We start from the raw sequence: 25,055 nt of genomic DNA, 5'->3' as shown, positions 1-25,055 counted from the left end.
AGGCCAAAGTTTGCAGTATCTACTGTAACTATATAACTGAGCAGTGACACGTGTGTGTGTGTGTGTGTGTGTGTGTGGGGGGGGGGGGGGGGGGGGGGTGCATGCACACGTGCTGTAGTTGGCTCTGAAAAAGGGAATCATCTGAAAGATTAGCAACATTTTACATTTTCAGTGTATTCTCACTGTAATGACTCTGTACTTGCATGTAGTTTGAATCCACGGCACTACATCTGACTTACACTGATGAGCCACAACATTATGACCACCTATCTAATAGCCAGTATGTTCACCTTTGACACAGATAACAGTGGCGACACATCGTAGCATGGAAGCAATAAGGCCTTGGTCGGTCACTGGAGGGAGGTGGCACTACATCTGCACACACAAGTCACCTAATTCCTGTAAATTGCAGGAAGACGGCAATGAGTTCTGAAATGATGTTCAATCACATTCCAGATGTGTTCAATCGGGTTCAGATCTGACGAGTTGGGGGACCAGCACATAAATTGAAAGTTGCCACTGTGTTCCTCGAACCACTCCATCACCCTCCTGACTTTGTGACATGGCACATTATCTCCTTCCCCCTGCTGTTGGGAAACATGGTCTGCAACCAGTGTGCTATACTCCTTGGCCACCATGGTGCCTTGCACAAGCTCCACTGTGCCCATGGATGCCAATGTGAATGTTCGCCAGAGCATAATGGAGCCACTGCCAGCTTGTCTCCATCCCACAGTAAAGGTGTCAAGGAGCTTTCTCTTCGAAGATGAAAGATTTACGCCCTCCCATCAGCATGATGAAGAAGGTAATGCTCTGCCACTGCACCAATGTCCAGTGCTGATGGTCAAGTGCCCATTTCAGTCATAGTTGCCGATGTCCAGGTATTAACACTGGCACATGCATGGGCCGTTGCCTGTGGAAGCCTATTGTTAGGAGCATTTGATGCTCTGCGTGTTCAGACACACTTGTACTCTGTCCTGCATTAAAGTCTGATGTTGATGTTAGTTCTGCCACAAATTGCCACCTGTCCTGTTTTACGAGTCTGCTCAGTGTAAGGCATCCATCTGTAATCAGGGGTGGCTGCCCAACCCCACAACATCTGGATGTGATTTCACATTGGTTTCACCATGTGTTGAAGACACTCACCACAGCATTCCTTGAACACCTGACAAGTTGTGCATCTGCCGAAATGCTTGCACCAAATCTCCATCAAACTCAGGTAGATCATGTGCTTTCTCTATTCTATACACAGACAGCATGCTCACTGATACTGCATGTGCCATGTGTGTGTCTGACTGACAGTCATTCCCTGCCAGGTGACACAGATATGACCTTAGCAGGTTCATACTGATAGTAGGTTGATGATCATAATGTCCTGGCTGATCAGTGTACATACATGCAATTTACTTACAGACTATCAAGGAAGACAAAATCCTACAAAGCAACAGTTATTTTTAACCTGTTTCTATGCCTTTAATGGCATTTAATTTGTAAGTGCGTGAATATTAGCAGACTGTAAAATCTGACGTACATATTCTTGTTGTAATAAAAACCTCTTTTACACCTTTCAGGAGACTACTTCTATCCGGTTTCCTAGTTCACAGATACATTCTAAAGCTTTGATGCCTACACCAAAAATGTAAAGTCAGAAAACGATTACAAGACATGGACATTTGTTACATAAATTAGTTCACCAATGCCCCAGTTAGAAATCTGGTTGGCATCTTAAGGCTTACAGGTCTCAGTCCTTACAACAATTATTCTCAACTCTGGCAGGTGAACGATTCCACAGGGACTAACACATGAGATTAAACAACCAAATTTTCCAAGTGCAGAATGAAACTACTTATCCAGGAATGATAATGGTCTCACTCCTATCATGGATGGGGCATAGTGCGTATCTCACAAAGATACAGCCTTGTCTCAGAATACTGTGCATAGTTACAACAGTATGGTGGTAAGTATATCAATATTTTGTTATTATCATACAGGGGTCTAATGAGGTCTAAAAGAAACTATGGATGCTTCTCGTTAAGCAGAGGCAACAGGAAATCTATTTTGAAACTAGAAAAACTACAGTTTAGCTGCATAAGGACTTCCTACAGAAAAGTGCAATGCCTTAATGACTGTATATTCCTCCTAAAAAGACTTCCAGCATTTGACCCCACCAGATCATTTATGTATATAGAAAATAATAGTGGTCCTACCACACTTCACAGCACCTTTGTCTCTAACGAACACTCACATATCTGGGAACCTATTCCATACACTCATACCTTCATTAATAGTCTGTAGTGGGGCATCGTGTCAAATGCTTTCCGGAAATCTAGAAATATGGAATCTGCCTATTGCCCCTCATCCATAGTTCAATGCTTTCTAAAATCATGCTGATTCCTGGACATAAGTTTCTCAGTCTCAAGAAAATTTATTATATTCAAACTAAGAATACATACAAGTATTCTGCAACTACCCAGTGTTACAGATATTGGTATGTAATTTTCGGGGTCCATTCTTTCATTCTTCTTATATACAGGACTGACATGCAGTTTTTTCCCGTCACTTGGGTCTTTGCACTTGGCGAAAGATTTGCGATAAACGCAGGGTCAGTAAGGGACCAATACTGTAGAGCACGCTTTGTAAAATCGAATTGGAAATCCATCCGGACCTGGTGACTTATTTGTTTTCATCCACAAGGGAGTCTGTTTGATAATCAAATAATGGGATGTTTGTACAATTCTCCCATGTGAACTATTTCTTAAATGTGAAATTTAAAACTTTGGCTTCTCTTATGCTATTTTCAACTGCCAAAACAGACTGGCCAGTAAGTGACTGGACGCAAACCTTAGATCTGCTTAGTGAATTTACACAGCACCAATGCTAGAACTGTTATAAAATTTATCACTCACCAACTATTTCTCTGACAAAGAGAATGATTTTAATAAATTTCAAAAAATTTCACTTGAGTAGGGCTGTTTACAGAAGAATTTTTTTTTTCTTTAAGGAATTTTGCATTGCTGGACAGTAATTACACTGGATAGGATTTGTAAGAACTTTGGTAGACTTTAATTTGTAATGTTGAATAATGCAGACAGGCTAATAATGCTAGATACTAATTTGTTAAGATCTTTCGAGGATGATTTTAGATTTATTCACACTTCAGTTATCATTCAGCAACAAGCTTTAGGTCAAGATCTACCTGTCTGGCAGTCCCCAACAATCACTCTTTCCTTTTCATCCTGTCTGGTAAGTCTCTCCATTTTTTAAGCTCACCAGTCCTTATTTTTCATCTCTCTTCCACCTCCTTCAACCCTTCTGCAGGAGGAGCCACTGGCTCCGGAAGCTTGCAATTTCCTTTAACATTTACATGTGTGTGTTCTCCTGCCGCTGCTTGGTGAATTGACTTTTTACCTATGCAGTTACACTGTATTTTCAAAAATCGATTAATTTTGTTGGTATATTATATCTATCCTTTTGATAATGTTGTTGATATTCCAACCTGGATTTTCAATTGTTTAATGTTTAGGCTTTGCGATTTGTCCCCAACCAAACCACTACTTTGGAAACTGCTACATATCTGAAAAACAGACCATACCCCACTTGATAACATCTTCCTGCAAATCAAAGTTAATGGATAAAATTTTATGAAATAACTTGATAACAATTCCCACGTAGTTCTGTGATGACATAGCTAATTTTGTGTGTTACTGAGCAAATGCAGATCCACTGCAGCAGTATGTGAGGCGAGAAGGCAGGTGCAGAGGTGCTGGTATATGATTTCATAAACAAACCTGTTTACTTATCACAAGGTGGCCAGACTAAGCTGCGCAATCTTGGTGACCCTCAGAAAAGCACTGCAGCCAGGAACCAGCTGAGGGGAGTTTTCACTCCATTTTGCCACAAAGACATTGATCTGTATGTGCCTGGACGTGACATATGGACACAACAAATGTGCCATAAAGCACTCTAAATACCTTATGATTCTAATACAGTTACAGACAGCCTGGCAGCACCCTCCACAACACCATGGCCATGCATGTCTCCGTCACATTATGGTGTGGGCCATGGACTTGGAGCGGTACACCGGAGGAGCTGCCTCCAGGCCCTACAACAGAAGCCAAACTTCTGCCTTGGAGGGTAGTGGTCAGTGGCCAAGGCTGTATCACTGTCATCCACCTATGTTGGAGTGAACTTTCCTTGGACTTCGACAAGAATATGGGCAGATATTTACAGCGGCAGCAAAGTAGGACACGAATGTCACCTGTCCATCATGCCACCACGACCTTCCACAGGTGACTACTGACTGCATGCCTGCAGAAAGGCATGTCCCTGGCATCGCAACACTTTGATCATTGTAGCCCAAGACTGATTAAAGATGTTTGATCTTGCCGCCAAGATTTCCTAGCCATCACTGGCCAGCCCGTTCACCTCTGCACCCTGCCATTCCACCACCTCTACACTGTAGCAGCCCCCCTCAACCCGAGTCACTATAGATTCATGTCAGAAGTACAGTATATTCCCTCTTTTGCGTTCCCGGAATTAAAGTTTTCCTGCTGTTTATGACATTTTTTATTGGTCCTGTCAAATTTCCTATGCCCACAATGTTAATTTGCACCTGATTTTGCGTCAACATATTTATAATTTTCCCACAATTTACGCATTACGAAAAAATGTTTGTGGAGAAAAAAATGATTCTGGCGTGATGTTGGCCATCCAGTAGCGTTTACAAAAATTATGCGGTTAAGTTTCTTGACAACAGGGCAATCCACTCAGCAGATTTGAACCAGTAAATGTGTGAAAGTTGGAACAATTCGTGCCGTATCTCCTGCTGCTGCCAAGCTCTACTTGGCGCGGTGGCTAATATAAGTAACTGGGTTTGTTCGAATGAAGATATGGCCAATCACAACCATTTCCAAACTATCTCTACTGCGCAAATGCAGTTTCGTGATTATTGTGATCATTGTGACATCTTTGTCGAACTACAATTAGCGCGTTTTGGCGTATGGCCACTTGGAGCGCTAGTTGACACCGTCATTCAATTTGTGTTGCTCAAATGCTTTTAGTTTAAACACAGTGCCAGTTACATATTTTATTCATGCTCAGCATAACAGGTTTCAAGAATTTATTCTTGTTGTCGTGCAATATTTACGTATGTATTTTTTGTGATGTTACACAAACAAACAGTGTGTGTGTGTGTGTGTGTGTGTGTGTGTGTGTGTGTGTGTGGTTTTCTACATAACTGATGAGGCACAGTACCTGATAACCTCAAAAAGACTACTACAGTGCAAGAGATGCAGAATAACACACATTCAACCACCACACAAAATACTTATTTACATATTTGCGCTTGACACCGAGAAAAAATTCTCGAAAAGCATCATGCTAAGCAAGAAAAAATATGTAACTATTTCATTATTTAAATAATGAATGACAGCCGTAGGCTTTCAAAAAACATTGATTATGACATATGAAATTGAGTCAAATGTTCCTACTTCCTGGACGGTTATCAGTTCCACTTACATAAGGGGTATGTATTCGTGTGTCACATTTTAAACCATTTTTTGAAGTCCTTTGAAAAAGTGTAAAAGTGGGTTTTCACTGTATTTTGATATCAGTGGAACTGGTCTGGCAACTGATGCCAGCACAACTGACCTCCATGCAGCACAGCATCACATCGACAGCGTGCAGTTTTGTCACACACTACAGTGAGTGAGCAGACTACTGGTTTGTGATTGCTTTCCTTGTTTTGAGTGTAGAGGGCATGGAGTCTAAGACAGAGATTCACAGAAATTTTAGGGTTACGTTTATAAAGCCAGTTCTCTAGTTATATGAAGGAGCATTATTTACGATTGGTGAGATGCGGTCAATATAATTTACTAGAGCATTCTGTACTGTAAACAGAATGAGTATTAGTAGTTTGTGTTAATTATTGTAGGTATGGGCACATGGTAATGAATATAAGAATCCAGACAGCTGATCATGGCACATAAGATGCAAACGTACTGTAATTGGATACATAAAAAATCTATTCGCCAAGTGGTGGCAGAACACACACATAAAAGAAGATTATAACTAGGTAAGCTTTCGGAGCAGTGGCTCCTTCTTCATGTAGAAGGTATGAAGAGGAAGGAAGAGGGGTGAAGGAAAAGGACTGGAGAGGTATAGGAAAAGGGGTAGATTTTGGGAAAGTCATCCAGAACTGTGGGTCAGGGGAGACTTAAGGCCAGGCCAGACTGAATGCGGCCTGGCCGTCCGGCCTGTGGCCTTGAACCGCAGCCGGCAGGCCACACTGTTGAATCGCGCGTTACTGTATGGCGGCGGTCACACAGAGTGCGGCTCTGACGCACTGGCAACCGGCCTGGCGCTCCGGCCGCCGCCGGGCTGTCACAGATTACAGATTCGCCGCAAGCTGGAGCAGCTGCTTGCCTCTGTTGGCGCACTCAACTGCTCTGTGGTCACACTGGAAGCAGCGGCGTGAGGCGCTTTTTGTCTTGCATCTCGTAGTGCATGTATCATGGACACAGAGAGACTTATAGACGAGGTGAGACAATACAACTTTTTGTATGATACACGCGATCCTGATTTGGAGATATACTTTTGGCTCTATATACTCTTGATAGAAAGCTGAATTCTCAGAAATAGTGTTGTCACTGTGACGTCCATAACTTTCAATATCAAATACTATAAACTCGTAAGGGTCAACGATCGCCAGGAGAACTAGCAAAAAGAATTGTTTGTAACAGAAGAACTGGGATCCACTATCCTTCGGGCATTTTAACCTGATATGCTTTCCGTCTATGCTTCCACGGCAGTTCGGAAACCCCCAAAGTTCTAGAAATCCTTCTTCAGATTTCTTCCACATCTCTGTTGTAGGAGTAGGTAAATACTTGGGCTGTAGAACAGTCCATATTGCCTGGCACACTTCTTCCACAATTTCTGAGACTCTTGAATGTCCTAACCGGAAAAAAAAAAGCTATGGTCTAGTGACTGTCGCCGTTAGTATCTGGAAAAGGTTAAAATAAATTACGCCAATAGAACGAATAGATAAGTTAACGACCAAAGATATGTTTGTTTAAATTCAATGACAATGTTATGAATACAATGAAACAGAACAATCTATTAAGTAGAAAGTTCTCTCTAGCGGGACATACGGAACTAGATGTTACTATCGTTTGCTGAATTCGTAAACACAGGAACAAAAATTTATCACTCCACTCGTAACTACATTGTGGGATAGCACTTTCTTCCACCGAACCTTTCATATGATACAGCAAAACTGAAATGGAATAATTTATATGACTTCTGTTTGAAGCACAAAGAGGCCACAAATGGTAAAACTTACCTCAAACAAATGGCTAGTCTGTGCCTTGTATCAATTGGCGTTCTCCAGTTCGTTGTGCACTTCTCGGTGCTACCTTTTTATCAGACGATGCAGTTCCTCGAAACATTCTTGCGACATACGAAAATATTTGAAGAACCTATCTTCGCCAGACTGTAGATCAACACACACGATGGTATTCTCCTAAGCTTTCTCTCTTGCTATTACTATCGTGCACCCAACATCTCCTCTTCTTGGTGCCATTTCGTATCGCTAGTGCGAACTACTCATTTCCTCGCACAACGATAACGTGTCCCTAGTGAAGCTTCCAAATCGTCTAACGCCAAGACAATCGTGCTATGCATGCAAGCTTAATAATGGGGTTCGGCCTTTTCCACAGTGTAACAGCTGACGCATCAAGAGTCGCTGCGGCTGGCCGTTGCCTGTGTGGCGTCCCTGGCCGCTGACTGGCCCGGCCTCCCGCTGTGCCGTCCGTCGCAGCGGCAGGCCGGATTCTGTCTGGCCAGGCCTTTACCAGATGGCTAAGATGAAACTTTTATAAAAGGGTGTAAAGATCAAATGGGCGAATGCTGTGATGTGATCAAGAAGTTAAAGACAGCATCAACTTCAAGTGCAGTACTAATTGTTCCAGATTACAAGGAAGAGTTCGCCTTGTTGTGTGATGTTTCTTATCAAGTGGTGTGGTGTGTTCTCAGTAAAATAGTAAACGTAGAGGAGTATCCACTAGCATACGCCTCTTGCCAAGTGAACAGAGGGGAAATAAACTACTCCACTACAGAAGAAGAAATGCTCTGTGACATATATGGAATCACGCTTTTCTGATATTGTTTGTATTTAAAGGTGTTTAAAGAAGTAACTGACCACACGGCTCCTAAGTGGTGCTTATGGCTTAAGGGCACTTGTAGTAGATTAACAAGAAAGGCACTGGGCTAAAGCTAGTTCCAGTATGAAGTCGTGTACAAGCCTGGAAAGACATATACATACGCAGATGGTTTAATTAAAAATCATGGCCTTGCACACAATGGCAGCCAGTGGAAGTTCTGAAGCACAATGTAAAGTGTACATGTCGCAGCTGCAATTCACTGTGTGAGATGGGTTGTTGTCTTAGACAATGAGGTTGGGGCCACAGGTAGTAGTGTCACCGGAGCTAAAAGAAGAAGTTCTAAAAGAAGCACATTATTACATATTGTCAGGACGTGGGGGTTGAAGAACAACAATTAGGAGACTAGCGGAATACTACTGATACAAGTCAAAGAAAGAAGATTTGGATTGATAAGTTAGATCGTGACAAAAAAAAAAAAAAAAAAAAAAAAAACACCTACAGCCGTCCTTATGATTTTATTTAATTTTGTCGCTACCAGTTTTGACGCGTCATTGCGTCATCTTCAGGCTCTTTTGATGCGGTTTCCAACTGATGTGTTAGGCATGGGCATCGCATCAACCTGTACCGCATCAAAACAGCCTGAAGATGACGCAATGATGCGTCGAAACTGGTAGCGACAAAATAAAATAAAATCATAAGGATGGCTGTAGGTGTTTTTATTTTTTGTCACGAAGTAAACGGCTGTCGTCCCAGTGACATCCGGCTAAAAGGACGGACATACAAAAGCTTGATAAGTTAGAAGTTGTATACAATGTGCACAACAGGCAGGTATGTGCCATAAGTTAATACCTTTGCAAAAGTTACTAGGAGTACAGAATCTTTCAAAATGACTGGGTTAGACATCCTTGGCAGGTTTCCCAAAGAGGAGAGGACTGTAATGCTTTCACTAATTTTGAGTGTTACTGGTGTTGGTATGCGATTTTATAAACGAGTTTATCTATCAAAAGGCAGCTAGGCTGGGTGCCAAAATCTTGCAGACATCCCAGAAAGCAAGTACAACTAAAAACTGAGTGAGAGGAGTATCCTCATCTTTTGGCCACAAAGGTATCGATCTGTACATGCCTGGAAACAACGTTTCAGCACAACAAATGTGCCCTTAACCACTATAAATATCCACTGACTTCACAAACAGTTATGGGCTGTCTGCAGTACCTTCCAGGGCCACACAAGCCTCCAACACGTTACGGACCAGCGAGCAACCCACACCGACTAGTCTCGGCAGCAATCTTCACCAGACCAGTTCAGAGGGTTGTGGCCCCACAGCGTTAACTGGGGCATACAATGCTGAGGAAGGAAGCAGTGCCAGCAAATCAGGACAAGGACATACATGTCTAGCATACTGCCACAGCCATCTGTAGCTGATACACTGCTGTCTGACCAAGTGTCTCCAGGGGTACCAGTCCATTGTGTTGTAGCACTTCAATTATTTCAGTGCAAAACTGGATAGAGATGTTTAAACTTGCACCTGAGTTTTCCTTGGCACCACTGGCCAGCACCACCACCTGAACACCCCACCACATCAACACTCCACCACCTCAACATCCCTCCGCCATGACGATGCCACTCAGTCTGGGTTCATACATTCCCTCCTTTGTTCGCAAGAGATGTCACATGTGCAACATTTTGAAGGTAGTTCGAATATTATCTGGAAGAGGCACTACCACAGCTTAACACTAAACTGAGTTCACTGGTTTAGACTAATACTGAAGTTTTAGCCCAACCCAATACCTAATTCAATAACATCAACTATGAGCAACACTACACACAGTATAGTTATTGTTAGGTTGGCAGTGTTAGGGGACAAAGCACTAGTGGCACAAACTGTCCCAACTTTTGAAGACTTCTATTGATTCAAAACTCAGGAGATAAGAGCTAACAAAGTTTTCTGGTTGGGAGGGAGGGGGGGCCAAACAACAAGGTCTTCATTCACTCAATCAAAAAGCGAAACATCTGAAAGTCGAGACATTCACCGATAACGTTTTCTGATCTAGTCAGGAGGTTCATAACAGTAAAAGCAAGAAGGTTAATTAAAATAATGGACATCTTTTGTACTGTCAATGATAAAAGCAAGATGAAGGAGATAGGGGAGTAAGCAGGTGAGCTTCCCTGGGGGCTCTGAATGCAAAAGGAAATGTCCCACACACAGCTGTTCCACGCCTGATGCATTATAGTCAAGAGCACCCACTATACAACAATGTATGAACCTGTAATAGACAATGGGGTGCGGCGGAAAGGAGATAAATCAAATCTAAACACTTAGAACAGAGTAAAAAAGGGCAGAAAGAGTACCCTGGTCAAGGAGATAGTATCAGTGGTTCCCCGGACCTAGTAGACAGACCCCCCCATCCCAAACCACTCTGGTTCTACTCCAAAAATAGATTAAAAGCTTATAATTGAGACAGAAACCACTTCATGGAGAAAACTGAGAACTAGTTCAACCATCTATGAATTGTCCATCAATATTAGAGGCAATGATTCCAGAAGTCCATACTTAGCATTGAGGTCCAAAACGAGGGGGCATTCCACCAAGATATGAGTTATTGTCTGTATGACTGCTCAACCACAATGTGTGGATGGTGTGTTACACAAAAGAAAACTACAAGTTATCCCAGTATGAATGATGCAGAGACAACAGATGACTGTGGATTCCTTATGGGAGAAGCGGGAGGAAGAGCACCATGCTGCTGTAGTCTCCTTTATCGTGTGGAGTTTATCAGATGGGGCAGTAGCCCACCAGATATAGCTCCATTTCTGAGTGATTGGAGATCTCATGTGGACCCACAGATCTGTACCTGGGGTCAGCAAATTGAGTGAGGAGCAACTAAGGGCTCCTCTAACCAAACAGTTGGCCAATTCATTCTCTAGGATAAACCCATGATTTGGGACCAAGAGAATACAACTTACCAGGCAGCACGACGAAGGTCTGCAAGGAAGTCATGAATATCAGAGACGAAAGGGCAGCAAGAACAACATCAGTTGAAAGCCTGAAGACTGCTCATAGAGTCAGTACATATTTACTGTGTATATGGGGACAAGAAAAAGAAATTCCTGGATTTCCCAGTTAAAAATACACCTTTTCCCAAGTGTAAATACGCTGGGTGAAAGTACATTTTTTGTGTTAAGTGACAACATACTTCCCACAGGAGCCTTAGAACTCATCAATCCTTTGAATGGTAAAGGTTTCATACACTGGCACAAAACTTCCCGGAACTTTGGGGGATGAAACTCAGGAAAAACAATGAGTTTTGGAAAGATCTTTGATGCACGGCAACATATACACTGCAGTTTCCGTATTATGAAAGTATAAATACAAATTCCACCAAATACAGTACGATAGTTTCCAAAGCACTGATGTCAAGAGTGCATTCCACAATGCACTTTTGTCAGTCAATCATAGCTCATGTCACATGATCTCACCAGCCAATGACAGCAGATATCAGAGCGTAGGACACATGATGTACTCAGTCAATAAAAATATCACTGTTAAGTAATGCCAACACATAAATATGAAAACTTAATGGTATAAATTAATATACATAAATTATAGCTATGAGGAAAGTTAAGCATTCTCGTACAAGATTGGTTGTCAAACATTTTTTGATGCCCCCTCGAGGCAATATGCTAAGAGCACATCTCAAATTGCAGCAGCTGAATATTTCTAACAAGCAAAATTTCACTGTTGTGCACTGAACATTTTGTGGGTTATCTGACTGAATACATGTTCAAAAAAGACTGCAACAAGGTGTTGGGATTTAGAAAAAGGTGGTTGGATTAACGTTTCCAACCTGAGCAAATGGCCAGTTATGGATTGTCCTTTGTGGAAACCACATTGATAGGGGGAGAAAACACCCTGAGATTGCAGAACCCAGCACAATCTGCAGGCAAAAATCCTTTCACGCAGCCTATGGAGTACGTTGTTCACATTTAACGGCTGGTAACAATCTAGATATGTTGGGTTCCTGCCTGGTTTAAGGATTGGGACAACTAAGCTATCTTACCACTGCGGGGGGATGACACTTTTGAGCCAAAGATAGTTAAAGACCCTTGGGAAATGTTGTCTTTGGGAAACATTCAGGTGTTGATGATCTGATTGTGAATCGAATCAGGGCCTGGACCTGTGTCGTGGGGCGAGGCAAGTGCCTGGAATAGTTCCCACTTAGTGTAGGGTTCATTATAGGATTCAGCCTGGTAGGGCGTGAAACTTAAGGGACGTCTTCAACTTGTTGCTTCTGTTGTAAAAAAGGTAGCTGGATAGGGGGACATTGATGCTGTCGAAAAGTGCGTCACAAGGTGTTCTGCAAGAACTGATGAATCGGTACACAGTAGACCACGCTCTAGGACAAGACCTGGAACAGTTGTTGACCATTGGTGGCCCATAAGATTACGGAGCTCGGTCCACACCCGAAGGGAACAGGCATACGTTCCAATGGATGAGACATAGTCCTCCCAGCATTCCTTCTTACTGGATTTTATTAAATAGTGAGTCTTAACATGAAGTTGCTCTAAAGTGGTAAGTCTGGTCTTCAAAGGATGGCATTTGAATCACTGCAGGGCTCAACAGTGATCCTGAGTAGGTACTGTAATGTCTTTGGTCCATCACGGCACCGGCTGATAGTGTGGGGGAGGGAGGTGGTCATAGGGTGTGGGAAGGGGGGAGGCGGGACCTGTAGAAAGGGAAACAGGAGTTCCAATGGTGTGGATGATCACATCTCAGACCTCATCAATATAATCTGACAAAGGGGTGGTGAATGTAACAGCAGAAGCATACAAAGGCCAGCTGGCTTTGTGACGTGCCCAACATTGTAGACGGTCTGTCTGGCAGTGGCAAGGAAACTAAAGGATCACTGGAATGTGGTCACTGTCACAAAAGTCATCATGTGGTGACCAATTTAGCGAAGCCACAATATAAGGGGAAGAGAGAGATAGATCAACAGCTGAAAAGCTGGGCAGCACTGAAGTGTACAAGAGAACCACCACAGATCATGGTCTGTGAGAAGCTTGTCCACTAGAAGACCTTACCAGACGAAAGGGTACTTTCCCTGAACCTTGGCCATGGGAGACCAATAATGCAGTCCCTGCGTAGTCAGAGGGCTACCACTATGCATGTACTTGACACCCCCGCCACCCCTCCCCCTCACACACATATAATGGCGTGACTACCGAGCTAGGTTTTGGGTACAGTACTTTCACAAGAAAGGAAGGGTGCAAAGAGAGAAAGACCCCAAGAGACTTAATATATGCTGCACTGGGTGACATTCCATGCACAGTCTGCACATCTGTAAAATTTGCATGTTAATGTAATTTATTAGACACAGCTCTCCCATTTTCGTAAGTGTCTACAGTAGAGTTTCACAGCGTGTGTCGATAGTTGTTTGTTCATTTATTTTGAAAGCTAACAATCACTCTTTGGCATTAGTCAGTCAGGCAGCAGCTGCCAGCCAAGACAGAGCAGCAACACTGAAGTAACCAATTTTGTGACATTTTACGAGTTCTTAGCCAGGAGCAAATTATTTAGCCTCACCGTGTACTGTTTGTTTAGTTTCTGAATCTCTGCATATTAACCTAATTTATCAGACATAGTTCTTGCATTTTTATCAGGACTACGGTAAAGTTCCACAATTCATGTCGATAGTCCTTTGTCTGCCTAGTGTAGTTTTACACTGTCTTTAGTATGGATAGGAACTGTGATTGCTGGGTGTGGATGCAAGCCAAGTTGGTAACACTTCACTCTCAGCTCCATGCTGTATTGGCTCTAGTTACACAGCTTGAGGCTATAGTGGATGGGCGTCACTGTTGTGGGCCAGCCATGGGGATCCAATGGATGTCCAACATGACCCGCGAGCACCAATGGCCAGCCCAGTTGCTGCTCACACTTAGGCTGACCCCTCACCCATCGTCGAGTAAGATGTCATCCCAGGGCATGATAGGCTGCAAAATACTTCCCAGAGGGTCGAATGTAAGGTCTCCCCAGTCAGTCTGACAAACAGGTTCCAGATACTGTCTGTAGCTGACACTGTCCCTCTGCCAGATGCAGTTATCTGCCCTCTTTCAGAGAAAACCTCTCAGCCCACAAGATCAGGGCAATCACAGAGGGTGGGATTCTTGGTAGTTGGGAGCTCCAATGTTAAGCGCATTATGCAGCACCTTAGGGACATGGCAGCCAAGGAGAGGAAGAAAGCCAATGTCCGCTTTGTGTGCATACTGGGTAGAGCCATTCTAGATGTGGAACAGGTCCCTTCATATGAAATGAAGACCACAGGGTGCAGCCAACTGCAGATAGTGGCTCAAGTTGGTGCCAATGACATGTGTCATTTTGGATCAGAAGAGATTCTCTCTGGTTTCGGGAGGCTGTCAGAAATGGTAAAGGCTGCCAGTCTTGCTTGTGAGGTGAAAGCTGAGCTCACTATTTGCGGCATTATTGACAGGACCAAGTGTGGACCTCTGGTACAGAGGTGAGTGGAGGGACTGAGCCAGAGGCTCAGATGGTTCTGCAACAGTGTAGGCTGCAGATTCCTCTATATGTGTCATTAGGGTAGTGGGGTTTCAGGTTCTGCTAAATAGGTCAGGAATCCATTACAAGCAGGAGGTGGCTACACATGTAGTGGGGGCTGTGAGGTGTGGACTGGGCAGTTTTTTAGGTTAGAGGGTCTCAAGCAAACACAAAAAGGGCTTCAGTTTCAAAAGGTGCAGGTGGCTAAAGCTCAAGTTCAGCCGAAATTTCTGCGAAGGACCTAATGTGTTCAGAAAGGACAGGCGAAATACAGTTGACGGTGGCATGTTTGTTGTTGTAAGAAGTAGTTTTTCTTGTAACAAAATTGAAGTAGATAATTCCTGTGAGTTAATATAGGTTGAGATCATTCTTGACACGCGGAATGAAATAATAACTGTATCTTTTTACCAACCTCCCAAATCAGACAATACAACTGCTAAAAGGTTAAAAGAAAACTGAGTCTAATTTCAAACATGTACCTGAATAACAAAATTACAGTTGGTGGTGACTTCAATTTACCCTTGATATGTTGGCGAAAATACATGTTTAAATTTGGACGAATGCGTAACGTCATCTGAAACTGTGGTAAACACCTTGTCTGAAAATTATTTCGAGCAAGTAGATCACGAGTCTGCTCGAACAGTAAATGTTTGTGAAAACACACTTGACTGCTTAGCAACAAACAATCCTGAGCTAATAATGAGCATCAAAATGGATAAACAGATTAGCGAACACAGGACTGTGGTAGTGAGACTGAATAGTGCAACTCCCAAATCTTCCAAAAATGAACGAAAAATATATCTATTCCAAAAAGCAGATACAAATTCTGCTTGATGTCTCCCTGAGAGACAATTTCCAGTCCTCCCAAATTAATACTGAAAGTGTAGACCAGATGTGGCTTGAATTCAAAGTAGTAGTATTGACAGCAATTGAGAGATTTATACCAAATAAATTAAAAAAGTGTGGAGCTGATCAGCCATGGTACAGAAAAAAGTCAGAACACTGTTGCAGAAATGACAAAAAAGTGTGCCAAATTCAAACAAACACAAATTACCCAAGATTATCAATCTTTTACAGGACCTCGGAATTTAGCTCGGACATCTATGTGAAGGAAACCTTGTCTCAAAACCTGGCAGAACATCCAAAGAGATTCTGGGAAAAGTATGCTAGCAGCAAGATACAATCAATGCCTTCTCTGCGTGGCAGCAGTGAAAATACTATTGATGACAGTGCTGCTAAAGCACAGTTATTAACACAGTCTTCCAAAATTCCTTCACCAAAAAAGACAAAGTAAACATTCCAGAAATCGAATCAAGAACAGCTGCCAACATGAGTAACATAGAAGTAGGTTCCCTCATAGTAGTAAAGCAACTTAAATCATTTAATAAAATCAAGTCTTCTGGTCCGGACTGTATACCAATTAGGCTCCTTTCAGAGTATGCTGATACAATAGCTCACTTGACAAAATATCCGTACCCAAAGACTGGAAAGATGCACTGGTCACACCAATATTCAAGAAAGGTAATATGAGCAATCCACTAAATTACAGGCCTATACCATCAACATTAACACACAGCAGGACCTGGGAACATTATTGTGTTCGAACATTATTAATTACCTCAAAGAGAATGGTGTACTGACACACAGTCAACATGGAGTTAAAAAACACCATTCTTGTGGAACACAACTAGCTCTTTACTCATATGAAGTTCTGAGTGTTATTACAAGCGATTTCAAATTGATTTGGTATTTCTAGATTTCCAGAAGACTTTTGACACTGTACCTCACAAGCGGGTTGAATAAAAGTTTACTGCTTAATATTGGTAAACACTACTTGAATGCCAACACCTTGCTTGTGTAAATACTGTTTGCGCACTTTTACTTCGCCCCTCTGTGATCGACGGATCGGCAGATTTCATGCCACTCCGAAATGTTTACACTCTTTGCCAATATTAGTACTGTGCACTGTAACAATAAGCGGCCATTGAGAATATAGTATTGATCCATAAGCAGTTGTTGTGCTTAGTGATTGTTACTACTAATTACAAAAGGGAGTGAAGACGCTGTACCTGGTCCTTGTTGTGATATGCTACCAACTTCCGTGTCACTTCTGTGATGCATTAACCTATTACATGTCCATTCATTTTATAAGCTGTAGACTGGCTGCTTTGGGAAAAGGAGGCAGGGCTTGTCTCAGCAGCCAATGTGCCATGAGCCCACCACAAGCTTCTGCTCCCAGCATCATCCCCTCAGGGGACACACAAAAATGTGCAATCGGTGTATCTCAGGTACGCGTTTTTTGTTTTTTCACTGCCCTCCATTAACCTTGTTTCATTAAGTTAATGGAGGGAAATATTTCGAAAGTAGAGGCACTACCACAGCTTTTGTTTAGCACTGTCAACTTCACTCATTTTGTGCCAGTGAGCATAATACTAAATAGAGCTCACTGGATCAGACTTATACAGAAGTCACCCCAGTACATATTGATTCGATCTTCTATCAGTCCAGCTCCTACTCCCCCCCCCCCCCCCCCCCCCCCCCCCCTCCATTTCCCCAGCCCGTCTCTGACCACCTCCCTCTCCTATGTGTGTCCAACTTCTCCTCCACCCTTCTATCTCCATGTTACTGGTCCTCATCCCCATCCGCCTCCATAGCGTAGCGGTAGCGTTACCACCTACCATGCAGGGTGCCCGGGTTCGATTCCCGGCAGGGGACTGGATGTTGCATGTCCTTCATCTTCATTTTCATTATCATTGACTCACAAGTCGCCGAAGCGGCGTCAACTAAAAACGACTTGCAATGTGGCGCCCGAACTCCCCCGAATGGGGCCTCCCGGCTAACAATGCCATATGATCATTCCATTTCCTCCTCATCCCCACAGGAGGCTGCTGGTTCTTACTGCACAGTATTTTTTCCATGATCACAACTAATGTGTGAATCAGATTTTGTTGATATCGTTCCAGCTGTTTAGCATGAGCTTTTCACCCGTGGCTTTGCCCATGTATGAACACACGAAATGTATTCCACATATATTTCATATGTATTTGTAGACGTATTTCATCTGAAACTCTGGCGAATTTCGGCCAGTAGTTTCATTTTCATGCAGTTCAGTGTTTATCAATGTTTAAGATGTTGCAACTCCTGAACCATGAGTCGTATAATGATATAATTTTGCTGGTACATTCAGCTGTAAATACTCTCTGTAAAATATGTCACGAATACAATTAGTCGTTAAAAAGTAATAAATTAAAATGTCATGTTTCATGCAGTAGTTTTACTGCATTAACAGTGGAAATTTAATAAGCTATAAACTTCTTTCATCATTTTGCGTAGGATGTCAGTGAGAAAAGTTTCGCAAAGGTTTCAAATTATGTATAAAGTTTGTTGCAAGTCAAGTTCTCTCATTCTCAAATAACAGATTTCTAAAGTAAGGGTATATGCGTGTCGTGAGTTATGATGCTTTATTACTCCACCTCTGCTGCTTCGATAGGTAGGTGGTTCTTACCCCTTGTAAAGGGACACCCCCGTCTAGCATTACTTTTCCTTAACATAAGTAGTCGATACCAGAAATATTTTGGAATTTTGAACAGGTTAATATTATCTCAGGTGTTTTTCTACAAAATTTCATATGAATTTGTACATGTGTTTTATTTCAAGCTAAAATCTATAAAAATAAATTATTTTCCTTTTTTACAATCAATATGTACTAGCTCTGAATGTACAGTTGAATTTCTTTTTTAGAAATATTTGAAATTATGAAATATTTGGCACACTTGAAATTTCTCTTATTAATTATTCAATCTGATATCATTTATTATGCTTATTTCTGCATTCATTAATAAAATAATATATAAATTAATATAAGTTCATCCGTCAAGAAAATTTGCAAACTTTTTGAATATTGTTATTAATGCAGACAAGTAGTAGTTGGCATGTCTCTGATGTGACCAGATGTGTTTTTATATTTGGGAAGAACAATGTAATTTCGGCTTTGTTAATGTGAAAATTTGAAAGACAGTGTGACACAGAAAAATGTGAGAGAATAAAACATTCGTAGAAACAAAAATAAAGTGCAGGCATTCTTCAGAGTTAACTATTTCAATTGGAACCATGAGATCCCAAAATATGAACATTTCAGGTTCAAGTCTCAGCCCCTAGATGTGAAGAACTGGAGCTAACTACACGAAAAGAAGATACGTAAAAAGCTTATTGTAAATCTTACTCCTCTCATATTTTTGAAGAAGAGGCTTTACCACCAAAAACAGAAGTGACAACAACAACAAATTGTGGGAGGAGGAAATTACACCCTACAGCAATTCTTTCCAGACAGTAAGTGATAAGTATGCTAAGTCTGGTTTAAATTGGCCCAATGGTTTAGGAGGAGATGTGGAACGAACATTCATACTTAATTTTTTATAAAGTGTACAGATAATGCATAAGTGCACCAGAATTAGAATTCTAGAGCATTTGAAGGGACCAGTAAAAAATGTTGTAAACAGCGGTAAAACATTAATTCCAAGTACATAGAAGGGAGGTTATACTGGATTATATTTTGCTGGCTTGTCGTATTGCACGTAAGTCAGAATTGCTATAGCACAATAAAAACAGTTACAGCCAAAAGCAGAAAAGTCATCATTTAAATAAATTACAGTCTTTGGACTTGCATTACAAGAAGTTAATTTTATATGTTGTTTATGTGCATATCAACACCTCAGCTATACAATACAGTGAGCTGTTACCCTTTCTCCTTCCATTTCTTAAATAATAATAATAATAATATTAATAATGGCAAACGTTGCTTACTGGAGTCAAGAAGGAACCAATCCTGCTGATGGTTTCTGTGTCACCAGCTTCTGCCAACTTGTTCAGAAAAAATCTGAAAATATGTGGTACAGGATGAGTTCCAGCTTCTAGCAAATCAAATACCATTTTACTTGCTTCACTTTGTCTCCCTGCCTTCACAAGTTTTTCTATTAACTTGGATATATTCATTGTGGTTATTTTTGGACCAGCTTCATTTTCTGCCCTGTAAGAGGTCAATTACGTATTACTATCTTCATACAATGAGTACTTTTTTTATTTAAATTACTTAAAGATAAAATCAATATGTAAAATCAGAAAAAGACAATCCCATGCTGACTGACGTGTGGTGCATAGAAACACGTAACAGGAAATAGTATTCACACTGGCTTTAAAGCTCTTGCTCTTCTTCTAGCAACAGTGTACACACACACACACACACACACACACACAAACGCAAATGCAACTTTCTCACACAACTGCAGTCTCAGACAACTGAAACCACACTGCAAGCAGCAGCACCAGTGCATGATGGGAAGGCGACTGGGTGGGGGTAAGGAGGAGGCTGGGGCGGGGTGGGGGAGTATTAGTATGGTGGGGGCGGCGGATATTGAAGGGCTGCAGTTTAGACGGAGGGCAGGGGTGAGGTGGAGGGAGAGCGGGAGGGGGGGGGGGGGGGGGGGGTGTACAGACACAATTAGCCGAAAGGAGAGAGATAAAAAGTATAAAGACTGGGTGTGGTGATGAAATGACTGCTGTGTAGAGCTGGATGGGTGATGATAGAGACTAATGAAGGTTGAGGCCAGGAGAGTTACGGGAACATAGGCTGTATTGCAGGGAAAGTTCCCAACTGCGCATTTCAAAAAAGCTGGTGTTGGTGGGAAGAATCTGCATGGCACATGATGTGAAACAGTCACTTAGATGAAGCATATATTTAGCAGCATGTACAGCAACAGGGTGGTCCACTTGTTTCTTGGCCACAGTTTGTTGGTGGCCATTCATGCGGACAGACAGCTTGTTGGTTGCAGCTTAGCTTGTAAATCACATGATTGGTTTCACAGGTAGCCCTGCCTTTGATGGGTTAGGTGATGTTAGTGAGCGGACTGGAGTAGGTGGTGGTAGGAGGATGTATGGAACAGGTCTTGCATCTAGGTCTATTACAGGGGTATGAGACATGACGTAAGGGATTGGGAGCAGGAGTTGTGTAAGGATGGAAGAGTATATTGTGTAGGTTTGGTGGACGGTGGAATACAACTGTAGGAGGGGTGGGAAGGATAGTGGGTGGGACATTTCTCATTTCAGGGCACGACGAGAAGTAATCGAAACCCTGATGGAGAATGTAAATCAGTTGCTCCAGTCCTGGGCGGTACTAAGTTACAAGGGGAATGCTCCTCTGTGGCCGGACTGTGGGACTTTGGGAAGTGGTGGAAGACTGGAAAGATAAGGCACATCAGATCTGTTTTTGTACAAGTTTCTCTATTTTGATCTTTCTGACTTCTTGCCAATTTTTGTGAGTTTTCTCCTTTTGCTATCATAGTCTTCCTCAGATTTCATCTCGTTTTTTCCCCCTTTTGCATACCTTTCATCCTTTTCATGATTTTTCACACGTATTTGGGTGCATTTTTGTGTAATTTTTTTTGGATGTAATTCTACTTTATATACATAATTTTCCACATGTTTTGCACCACCGTGGATCCATGCTCCTTCAATCTGTGTCAATACAGAAAAGTCTCCTTATCCCTAGCCAGATCCCAGTCCCACATAGTGTTCCTTGTTGTTGCTTGGCTCATGGAGTCCCCCCTAATAGACTCATAATCAAATTACCCATCTCTGGCTGCCACCCCTCCTTCCACAATGACCTCCACCTGTTAAGATTGTGCCAATCCTTAGCCTTCACCAACATAGTCCTGTAAAACCATATCAACCAAGCCCAAACCTCCTTGTAGTGCCTTCTCTCCATCCACAAAATTCTCCTGCTATGCAATCCCAAATTCCTGGAACACACATTGAAACTCTTGCCCTGCAGGAACTGGAGCAACATGCACAACGCCACCTCAAAAAAGTCTCCATCCTGCTCACTTCCTACTCCCACGTCGGAATACCACTGTCCACCACCTCTACAACAACCTCAGAACCTCCCCCACATCCCCCCCCCCCAAATGGCTGACAAACCCTCTCTCCCAGAACTAGTACACTTACCCCACTCTCCAAGACTCCCTCCCACCACCACACAGAATCCAGAACCTAAACAGACCCACAAAAGCCTTAGTCCCACAGAAATATCAAACCCTTTCCAAAGGCCTCACCTTTTGCCCCACTCCCAAATTTAGTCATACAGGACTTGTTAAAGAACTTCTCTCCTTCTCCCAGTCCTTACAGTGGAAACACTTTTTCGCCAACCCGACCAATTTGACTCAACCTAAGATCAATACTGAACCTTGCCTAACTCAGTTCACTCCTCCATTCAACCATGATCCACCCCCACTACCCCCAAACCACCCCCTGTTCACTTTCCTCAATTTCTAAACCTCGAACCTTGCCTCACCATTATTCCCCAAAATCCCTCAACATGCAAACTAACCTTACATCTGCAGAAAGAAATGCAGTCCACCATCTAAAAACTGATCCTGACCTCAAAATCCTACCTGCAGATAAAGGCTCCACCACTTTTGTTTTGAATCACAAGGATTACCTGGCAGAAGGACTCTGTCAGCTGTCAAGATACTCCACCTACAAACCTTGCCACAGTGACCCCATTCCAGTAATCCAGCAGGATCTCCAGTCACTACTCAAATCCTTAGGCCCTTCCCAGAACATCTCTCTACTCACCCCTACCACTCCCTGCACTCTTACCTTCTACATGCTTGCTAAAGTCCACAAATCACACCAGCCAGGACGCCCCATTGCGGCCAGTTACTGTGCCCCCACTGAGAGAATCTCTGCTCTCGTAGACCAACACCTTCAACCTATTACCCAGAACCTATCCTCCTATATAAAAGATACCAACCACTTCCTCGGCCGACTCTCCACAGTTCCTTTTCCTTTACCATACAGTGCCCTGCTTGTCACTATTGATGCCACCTCCCCGTACACTATTCCTAATGCCCATGGCTTTACTGCTATTGAACACTAGCTTTCCAAATGCCCTATCGATTCCAAACCAACGTCCTCTTCACTAGTCGTCATGATCAACCTCACCCACCATTACTTCTCCTTTGAAGGCATTACCTACAAAAAAAACCTGGGGTACGGCTGTCGACACACACGTGGCACCATCCTATGCCAACCTACTCATGGGCCATCTAGAGGAATCTTTCCTAAAAACCCAGAATCCTAAACCCCTCACCTGGTCCAGATTCATTGATGGCTTCTTTGCCATCTGGATCGAAGGTGAGGACACACTATCCACATTCCTCCAGAACCTCAACAACTTCTCCCCCATTTGCTTCACCTTGTCCTACTCAACCCAACAATCCACCTTCCTAGATGTTGACCTCCACCTCAGAGATGGCACAGTACCTCCATCCATATCAAACCTACTAACCACCAGCAATACCTCCACTTTGACAGCTGCCATCCATTCCATATCAAGAAGTCCCTTCCATACAGCCAAGCCACCCATGGTCGTCACACCTGCAGTGACGAGCAGTCCCTCTCGGAATATACTGAGGGTCTCACTGAAGCCATCACTGACCGTAATTATCCTCCCAACCCTGTACAAAAACAAATCTGTCGTGCCTTATCTTTCCAGTCTCCCACCACCTCCCAAAGTCCCACAGTCCGACCACAGAGGAGCATTCCCCTCATAACTCAGTACCACCCAGGACTGGAGTAACTCAATTACATTCCCTGCCAGGGTTTAGATTACCTCTCATTGTGCCCTGAAATGAGAAATGTCCTGCCCACTATCCTTCCCAGCCTTCCTACCGTGGTATTCCATCGTCCACCGAACCTACACTACTCGTCCATCCTTACACAACCCCTGCTCCCAAAACCTCTTGGCTCATATCCCTGTAATAGACCTAGATGCAAGACCTGTCCCATACATCCTCCTACCACCACATTCTCCAGTCCAGTCACTAGCATCACCTATCCCATCAAAGGCAGGGCTACCTGTGAAACCAGTCATGTGTTTTACAAGCTAAGCTGTAAACACTGTGCTGCATTCTATGTAGGCATGACAACCAACAAGCTGTCTGTCTGCCGCATGAATGGCTACTGACAAACTGTGGCCAAGAAACAAGTGGACCACCCTGTTGCTGAACACGCTGCCAAACATGATATCCTTCACAGCCTGTGCCATATGGATCCCCATCAACACCAGCTTTTCTGAACTGTGCAGGTGGGAACTTTCCATGCAATACATCCTACGTTCTCGTAACTCTCCTGGACTCAACCTTCGCTAGTCACTGTCCTCACCCATCCAGCATCCTAGCATCCACCTGAAATGATTAAAGATGACCATTGGAAAACTATCTGTATTACCAAGAGAGGAGGTGCAGACTGCCATGTACCTGCCGTTTGTCTAAAAGGATCAACAACTCCTCAGACACTGAAGCATCATAGGGTTGCATATGTATAACGTGTTGCCTCCCTGGACTGAGTAGATCACAACAAGGCCAACAGACGGCTGGACAAGCGTCACCAGAAGTCCTCTGTGCCGGGGACGTATTTCCTCTGCCACGTCACATGTGCAGAGCTGGCTTATTATTTCTTATTAAACATCTCTCCATGATAGAGATAGCACAGAGGTAAGACAATGGACTTGCATTTAAGTTTTCAGTACAATGGTGTTTCAAATTCTCATCACGCCATCCAGAGTTATTATTCCCATGATTTTCTTAAATCACTTAAGGCAAATGCTGGAATGGTTCCTTTGAAAGGGAAGAGGCTATTTCTTCCCCCACCCTTCCTGTGCTTTACCTCTAATGACACCATCACTGACAGGATGTAAAGCCTAATTTTCCTTCCTTCCTATTCTTCTGAATATCATTTGGGTATTTAGTTGAACTCTGCTTCTACATTTTATGGTGCGTAACTTTTTTTGTGTAAGTTGGCATAGTGAATGTAACTGATTCCAAAGCTATGACATGAGGTGAGAGTCACTGTTAAGTGAGCAGCTGAATGGATTTAATATGAAAAAGATGAACTTACATGGTAGAGAAGTCAAGATGCCAGATTTTCAAACTGCTTATAAAGCTTAACCGTTTCACAAGTTGGAAGTGATGCATCACGAAGCGTACGTGACTCTGGAATTGTGAGGAGTCGTCACTGTGTGTTGTAACATGTACTTAGGTAAAGTGAATTGTTACTCAATGTCTACTTGGCTGACGAATGATGACACTCTCAGTGAAAGTTAATTTGTTTATGACTGTTAAGTGTTGTGAGTTGTATCACTTGTGAAAGTATCTTGGGCTTGATGGACGCTGTGTCGCCAATGCAGTATGGCGATGGCAGATTTGCTTTGCATTCTGGAAGTTGCTGGATGGGCAATTATTTCATACTATGGCATCCCAGCTCAGAGAATCAGGGCACGACACTGAGAAAAT

The 25,055-nt window shown here is 42.8% G+C and overlaps 1 protein-coding gene across 1 annotated transcript in view; it reads right to left on the bottom strand.

Annotated features, from left to right (window-relative positions):
* The window catches only part of LOC124619313 (leucine-rich PPR motif-containing protein, mitochondrial), a 200,162-nt gene that overhangs the window by 12,268 nt on the left and 162,839 nt on the right, over positions 1-25,055 (bottom strand). Inside the window, exon 17 of the mRNA XM_047145621.1 lies at positions 19,510-19,732. Coding sequence (XP_047001577.1) covers positions 19,510-19,732 — 223 coding nt within the window. The remainder of the gene's footprint in view (positions 1-19,509; positions 19,733-25,055) is intronic.

Source organism: Schistocerca americana, chromosome 6 (genome assembly GCF_021461395.2).
Source record: "Schistocerca americana isolate TAMUIC-IGC-003095 chromosome 6, iqSchAmer2.1, whole genome shotgun sequence".
In the NCBI taxonomy this organism is placed as follows: domain Eukaryota; kingdom Metazoa; phylum Arthropoda; class Insecta; order Orthoptera; family Acrididae; genus Schistocerca; species Schistocerca americana.
This window is presented reverse-complemented; position numbering and strand designations above follow the sequence as displayed.